Here is a 7670-nt window from a genome sequence, read left to right on the forward strand (position 1 = left end):
AGCCGGCGAACGTACACAAACTATAAATCCAAGCTCTTCGCTCTCTGTTTATTGTTAGACGCCAAATTTCGGCCAGCTCACATTTTTCAGGTCGAAAAAGCCCTGGCAGAATTACATTAACCTGACTCAAAAAGGTCCTACGGGCCAAAAGATGTCTACTGAACCATTTATCAGAGCGTTATGATGCAAACAGAGTTAAATAAAAAAGATAAACAGTAAACTGAAGCAGAGTGTGTTGTCAGGGGTAAGTTGTCACAATTGGACTTGGTGGTGTTTATTGATAAGGATTTGGCAAGAATACGTTTATTTGTGTGTGTGAACTGTTTATAAAAATTCAAAAGCTGTGTGCGCACTGTAAAAAATACTTTGCTGCCTTCAAATTTTTTGTTAAATCAACTTAGATTTACAAGTCATGTCAACAGAGATGAGTTGTCACAACTTATAAAATTAAGTTGACTTTTCTCAACCATATTTTATAAGTTATAACTCATCTGTAGTTATAACAACGCATCTCTAGTCGAGATAAATAATAGTAAGTTTAAATGACTTGTAAATCCGAATTGATTCAACAAAAGATTTTAAGGCGGCAAAGTATTTTTTACGGTGTTGTATAAAATGTATTTTGGGCTATTTAGTGGGTTTAGCTAATTGTATTAACAATTATAAAACATCAAACATGTAATTAACAAAAATATTAATGCAGCATAATGGTTTTGCAAGTCAGTTTTTACTTGCGATAAATTGATAGAACTTATAAAAACAAGTTGAAATTGTTTAACTTAAATTGTTAAGTTAAAGTAACATAAAATATATGTTGATTTGACCTCATTTTTTACAGCGTAGTGTTGGCATAAAGAATTATAATTAATAAATTGTATAAAATTACATCATCTAAAGTGTCCTGTGACAACTTGCCCCAGCCTAATCTGACATTTATAAAAGATTCTCATTTATATTTTCAGTAAAAATAAATATATTTTAATGTTTTTAAAAAACATTTGTTTAAGTTGAAACAACTGAAAATGTCAAATTTAACCCATGTGAAAACTGTCTTGGCACGGCGGATGCATTCTGTTTTTGGCTCTTTTAAGGTTCCCAATTTATTCGCAATGTCATTTGCCATTTTGTAGAAAATTTCACAATAATATGAGTTTAAATGAGTGTGTTTTTCTTGCGAAAATGTCTCGGTAATAACTTGTGTAATACGTTTTAAAGAGAAGTCTAGTTTTGCAAGAGTTCATTGGTGTTTGTGAACAAATAGACAAACTATTAACATGATCATAATAAGTTTTGGTTTATATTACTCTCTTTAATCTAAATTGTGTGTAAAGTGCATGAATCACTTTTATACATGCACCACTTGGAACAGTAACAAACTTTTATTTACATTTTCAGTGCAAATACTTACAGACAAAATATAATACAATCAAGTTTATCAACAGTCTTAATTCATGAATATTAAATTCCCAAATCGTCATAAAGAACGGCAGTGGTTTCCATGAGAGAGTTTGTTTCACACTGATATGAAACCAGGACTCAAGTAGGCCGGAGTCTTATTTGTGATCTTAGGCGTTCACATCAGATTTTTGGGTTCATGGTTTCTCACAGCAGTATTTGTGTCGCTGTGCTCGTCTCTGTCGTGATGTTTGTTGTGTCATCTGTGTTCATCGGAACAGGTCCAGGTATAATCACACTGGCTTTGTTCAGTTCACAAATGTCCACGTCACTTTTGTCATCCGGTCCATCCTCGAATTCGGATTCGCTCGGTTCGCTTTCGCATTCAGATTCGTCGCGATCTTTTTGTTCGGTTTCAGTCGTGGATTTGTCGGGCTGTTCTTTATCTTTGTCTTTCTGGGCTTGAGCCTCTTTGGAATGTCTCCATTTCATCCGTCGGTTCTGGAACCAAACTTTTACCTAAAGGAGGGAGAAAAATATTTTCAATACTTTTAATAAACAAACAATGCATTGATGTTAGAATATTTATGTATTGATTTTACATAAATATTTGATTTTTAAATTATATTTTCTTTGCGTAAAAAAGATTTACATGCACCTGCAGACCTACATGTGCACAAATGTACAAAACGTGCACAACACAAAATAAGACTTTCGATAGAAAATAAATGCACTGAATAGAATGCACATTATTAGGAGAGTAAAAAATGTTTTTAGACGGACAGAAATTTTTTTTCTACATTTTACTGAAGAGTTAAAATTGTCCTGTCATCACATCTTAAAGCGGCTGTATAAAACAGAAACTCTTGCTTCATATCTTCAACCGGAATGTTTTGAAATTGTTAAAAACTGTAACCCTCCCATATTTGCAATAATTCGTTATAAATGACTTTCATTTCCCTCGAAATGTGGATGTCGCAATGATGCGTTTTCGCATATAAGCATTGTATCACTCGAAGCGTGTTGCCATCAATGCTGATGTTTAATTGCATTATTAAAATATATTATTATCATTTTATTAAGGAAGTTAATAATGACATCATAATTGCTGAGATGCATTATTATTTATATAGCCTATGATAAAACAGATCAGCAGATGATAAATTGCAGCTCACCTGTGCATCTGTAAGGCCAAGCATCGCAGCCAGTTGTTTTCTGTCCGGTTTAGTGACATACTTCTGGATTTCGAAACGCTTTTCGAGTCCTTTTCTCTGGAGATTGGAGAAGACGGCTCTTGACCAAGATCTTTTTCTCTTGTACGTCTGTGGCATTGTGTCTTTGGATAGCACTGCATACGGCCCTGTTTAAGTCAAACAGCATCAGGGTTAGTCTTGAACTTGAACTGAAACTAATAAAATTGTTTTGCAATTGAGAGTTACGAACCAAAGAGGCGTGATGTGAACAAATTGCATTATTTGCAATGTTATTTTATTGCATATCCAACTTAAGATGCGCACAGGCCTATGCGTAAATTAAGAGGAAATCAAGGCAATGCAATCGTTTATGTTGTATATATGCAAGTTCTTGTGTTCCTTTAAATTAATTTGGGAATGGGGGATATTTCTACACTACCTGGGAAGGTGTCCTGAAACTGATGTTGCCCTGATTGTCTGGCTGCATTGGTTATTGAACCCATCACGGAGGAGGTATCACTCATGGTCGGGTCTATGGACGCGAAGTACACGCTGGCGGGCGGCTGCACAGACACATGGACTGCTTGCTGCCGATTCGGACTAACAATCGATGTGAGATCTGTTATAAAACGACAAAAGATCTGAATCAAACACTGGGTATGTAAAATAAATCCACATGTAGTCCAGGAATAGTTCACTGTCTTTATTCATTGCCGTTTATAAATGTATTTTATATGCATAAACAGGGCCATAACCAATACACACCGGACGCGTCCTCACCAATATTCACACTGGTTTGTTTGTTTGTCTGTTTATTTATTTAACTTTTTGTCCCATGCAGTCTCCCCAGTAATAAACATTTAGTTACAGCCGTGGTAAAAAACCAAAACAAACTTCTATTCGCCAATTTCGAAAAACTCACCTTTAGGATCCTAAACAAGAGCACTCCAATTTTAACTTTCCCGTTAAAAGGAAACTTTTGCTCAACAGATTTATCTACATCTAATCTAATTAAACTAATTGTCATGGGTGAGAGACGATGTGGTGGAAACTGGTAACAGCACAAAACACTGTCTTACCTCGCAGTGATGTGCATTCTTTGCCTTTGGGCTCAAAGTCTGTGGATAATATCCGATCGATCCCGAACTTGAGGTCTTTACTGGACGGCGGAGGCGCGGATTGCGCGTTAAGCGCGGCTCTGGACACAGATGTCAGGTGTATTCCATGCCTATGATACGCTGACGCGGGGTGAAGTCGCGCGTCCGGAGCGACCGGGGACGGGCGCAGAGGAGATCCTGACGAATGAACCTGCCCCCGGGCACCAATGTGGGCCATCAGAGCCGATGACCCGGGTATGTTCTCGGCATCTCCAACGTGTAGAATGTCAGCGATACAAAACGAGGGTTTTTTCATGGTATCCACCCCAAAACCACCCGAACAGTACGCAGTCCAAAGGCTAAAATTCGATGCGTAAAAAGGATTCAGTCCCGTCGTGTACATCCTTGCGGGAGAAATCAAACCTTCAGTACGGATGACAGAGGATCTCATACAATCACATGCAATGAGTTCAAACAGACAGTCATGTAAGGAGTTGCCTCGTGTCGCGTTTCTTCTCAAGTATGAAACTCTAGACGGTGGTCCACAAAGCTCTAAGCAAGAGTTTCGTTATTGATTGGCTCCTTCTGAACCAATAGACGCTCATAGAGAGATCCAACACGCCCCAAAGACGAAGCATTTGATAGACACACTTGTACTGAAAAAATAGATCATTACGATTGTTATAAATCACTTCTCATTGGCTATTATTTAAAATGACCCATATAACACACCTGAATTACACAAATTGCATTTCAATTATTTATTGGAAATCAAGAATTAGCAGTAATTGCACGTGAGACCTAACTAAATGCATAAAAATTTTGTGGAAAAAAGAATGCATGTATAAATAAATAAATAAAGTTAAAATCAATATTAATAAAGGCTACATATTTAACAAATTAGCCACAAAAAAGTTTAACTTATTTTAGTACGTATTATGTAAAAGAGAACATTTTGACTTCAGTTTTAATTAGTAATTAAATTCGTTAAATACTTTACACAGGTAGTTTTTTATGTTTAGAAATAATTCTATTTTAAATATATTTTAAGGATTTTTTTAAAAGATAGTAAAGTGCTTTTTCGCACTAAAGAATTAAAGTGTGAGAATGTTTTCGGATAAATGAGGTTACGCAAGCAAAATAAATAATACATTAATACATTTCATAATTATTGTATAATATTTGTAATAGTGACTCATACTGTGTGTCTCTGGACTGTAATGGAGTTTTATGTTGTTCCTCTGCTGAGATTAGGAAACAGGAGTTTCTAGATGCGGGTCATCCTGTTTTTGATGAGCCCTGATTCGAGCTAAATGAGCGGATATTCCTGCTAGATTTAGGCCAAAAATAGAAAATGTTTTAGTATTTTAGGATACAACAGAGGAGCTTTATTTCCTCCGGCTCAGAGAGGTGGAACTTTATAATGGCTGTTAGCACTTCCTTTTTTCAATATTTGTGCAACTTTATCTCAACTCGCAAGTCGCGCGGTGACGCAAATCCGTCCTCATGCTTATAATAAACAGAGGAAATCTATTCTCCTCTGAAACGAAAACACAATCAACTTCAGAAGAGATACTTCATCCATATGTAAAAGTTCAGATCTTGACAGCTTCAGATTACTGTGCCAAAATTAGAGTGCATTTGGCATTTATCATGAATAACTAAAATAATAATAATAGGCCTAATAATAATAATAATAATAATAATACTTTTTATTAATAATTGTGTTAACTAATATCCTACATAATTAATGTTTCCATTGCGCTGTTGTGTGTGTGTGTGTATGTGTGTGCGCGCGCTCACAATTGCCAAATTGTTGGAATGTTAAAGATAAATATTTATAGATAAGTTGTTTTTTATTTAAAAGAGTCTCTTCCTCAGATTGCGTTCATTAGGCGTGATTCATTACCGGAAAGCTCTATGACCCTGACGGCCTTCTATCACGGTGTTTTCGAGTGACTCCATTCCGGTTTAAATTTAGAGATGAAATGTAACGCTTTGCTTTCGATCAAGCAGTCAAAACAATCCAGGGAAGAGGATGCGGATGACGCGCCGCGGGTTAACACGCACGTTATTTCAGGTGCGGCGCGTCTTGGAAATGTGAAGGTTCTGAATCTCACGAATAGAATAAGACAATACAAAGAGAAAGAGAGAGAGAGAGAGAGAGATAATAAAACCAACAGCTGACACATCGAGAGCGTCATTTACAAACAATGAGCCCGCATGAGAAATATTAATCAAGTTAGGGTTTTGTTACGCATTCACAATTTAAGTCCTATATTTTTAAATTCAATATAATTTACATTTTATTTTAAAACTATAAACAATATTGTGGTTTAACACTAAACTTTATGAATATAATGTAATATAGTGCTTTTTGTAGTACTTTGTTTATAAATCTCACACAATCTCCTGCCTTGGTTACTCCCGTCAAATTAATTTTGAACATTAAAAAAAAACATTTTACTGCACATTATAACCCACATAAAAATGGCTTTATATTGTATTATTGAAATACTGTAAAATACAGCATAATAGGCCTACTTATTATAGTAAACAATAATCAAGTTCATATTGTGTTAATAACACTTAATACCATAGTAACTGCACTTGTAAAAATGTGTTATTTGCAGCAACGAAGAACCATTTTGAATTAAAGGTTAAAAAAAGGTCTTTCTTACCATTTTATTGACTTTTCTTCACGATTTACCAACATTTATTCTTAAAAGTTTACTTGATATTACAGAGTTAAAAACACTAGTAATATTAATACCGTTTATTATGACAACGTATACTACAATATTTTTTTTAATGTGAGACAAACGGGGTTAATTATAACATTTTTCTTATGACTTTTTTTCTATATTTTTTTCATCGTAGGTCAGGTCCGTTTACATATTTCGATTGCCTTTTTTTACCTTCTTTAAAAAATAAATAAACAAAATAGCGCAAGAGTGAATAAATGAAACGCCGGGTCATCTATTCATATTTGTATATTTTTTTATTTTGAAATGCCAATTGTATTTGATATACTTGTATGTCATTGTTGAAAATTTTAACAAACAATAAAATTGTCTACGGAGAAAACGTTCAAGTTGAACGTAAAGTCCAGCGATTGTGTATATCTGTATGTACGCCTGTATAGAAGCTCGTGTGATAAATATACTGGTGTTGAAAGCACAGAGGGTCATCTGCTGTAGTAATTAAACTGCTGTATGAATGTCACAGCATAGTGTGGGTGGAGACTGTAAGTACAGTAACACAAGAACCGAAATATTCATCCAGGACGACGGTATCCAAAAATAGCGGTCATGTTCACCCTCATCAGTGCTCTGGTCTATTTTAAGATGTAGTTGGTCATTGTGTACAGCAGCCTGTATCCTTTAAGTGTGGTTTAATAATTATTTCTCACTTCCTGACCTGTAACGAAAAGACAAACCATTCAGTGTTTCCTCTTCGTATGTTCATATATTCCCACGTGTGAAAAGTAAGAAAACAAGAGCGCGCGTTAGATTTCACGTAGGCCTATGTTGTGGTTTAAATAGTTGCTGCAAACGCTTTGTGATTTAAACTTGAACCCCTCTCTCCTCGTGTTTGCTATGATAACATCATCAATGGTCCTTTGAGAATGACTATTTCTGTACAGCCCATCTTGACCTGTTAATATAAGAGCAGATCAGTCTGTCAACAGTGACAGGGCTCATCATGCCGGAAATATTAACAAATAAAATATCATAATCGTTAAATACCGATTCATGGGAAAGTTTGGAGACCTTCTGGAATTGCTTTGTTTGTCCAAATTCCCTCTGGTCGATGAAATCGCCGTCCTGAGAGTTTAATGGTAATCTGGCCTGACTATTGCGGTTCATTCTGGGACTTTGACAAGTTTGGGAAACATTTGTTACGGATTATTAATTGCGACTTTTAATGCACCCTTGACAGAATGGAAATCGTTCAGTAACTTAATCCTATTAGTGCAATGCCA

At 35.5% G+C, this 7670-nt stretch overlaps 1 protein-coding gene across 3 annotated transcripts; it reads right to left on the bottom strand.

Moving 5' to 3' along the window:
• Nucleotides 1-1364: 1364 nt before the first annotated feature.
• Nucleotides 1365-4289, bottom strand: hlx1 (H2.0-like homeo box 1 (Drosophila)). 3 transcript variants are annotated; one of them, XM_055185651.2, is made up of 4 exons: nucleotides 3668-4289; nucleotides 3025-3207; nucleotides 2571-2755; nucleotides 1365-1914 (listed from the first exon to the last, which is right to left on the bottom strand). In XM_055185651.2, the coding sequence occupies exons 1-4, from the start codon at nucleotides 4134-4136 to the stop codon at nucleotides 1603-1605; spliced, it is 1149 nt and encodes a 382-aa protein (XP_055041626.1). In that variant the 5' UTR covers nucleotides 4137-4289; the 3' UTR covers nucleotides 1365-1602. The 3 variants fall into 3 exon arrangements, with proteins under 3 accessions (XP_055041626.1, XP_055041627.1, XP_055041628.1); XM_055185652.2 differs by having other exon boundaries at nucleotides 3028-3207; nucleotides 3668-4283; XM_055185653.2 differs by lacking the exon at nucleotides 3025-3207 and having other exon boundaries at nucleotides 3668-4271.
• Between the last annotated feature and the right edge of the window lie 3381 nt (nucleotides 4290-7670).

The sequence above is a fragment of the Misgurnus anguillicaudatus genome, chromosome 18, assembly GCF_027580225.2.
Source record: "Misgurnus anguillicaudatus chromosome 18, ASM2758022v2, whole genome shotgun sequence".
Lineage (NCBI taxonomy): Eukaryota > Metazoa > Chordata > Actinopteri > Cypriniformes > Cobitidae > Misgurnus > Misgurnus anguillicaudatus.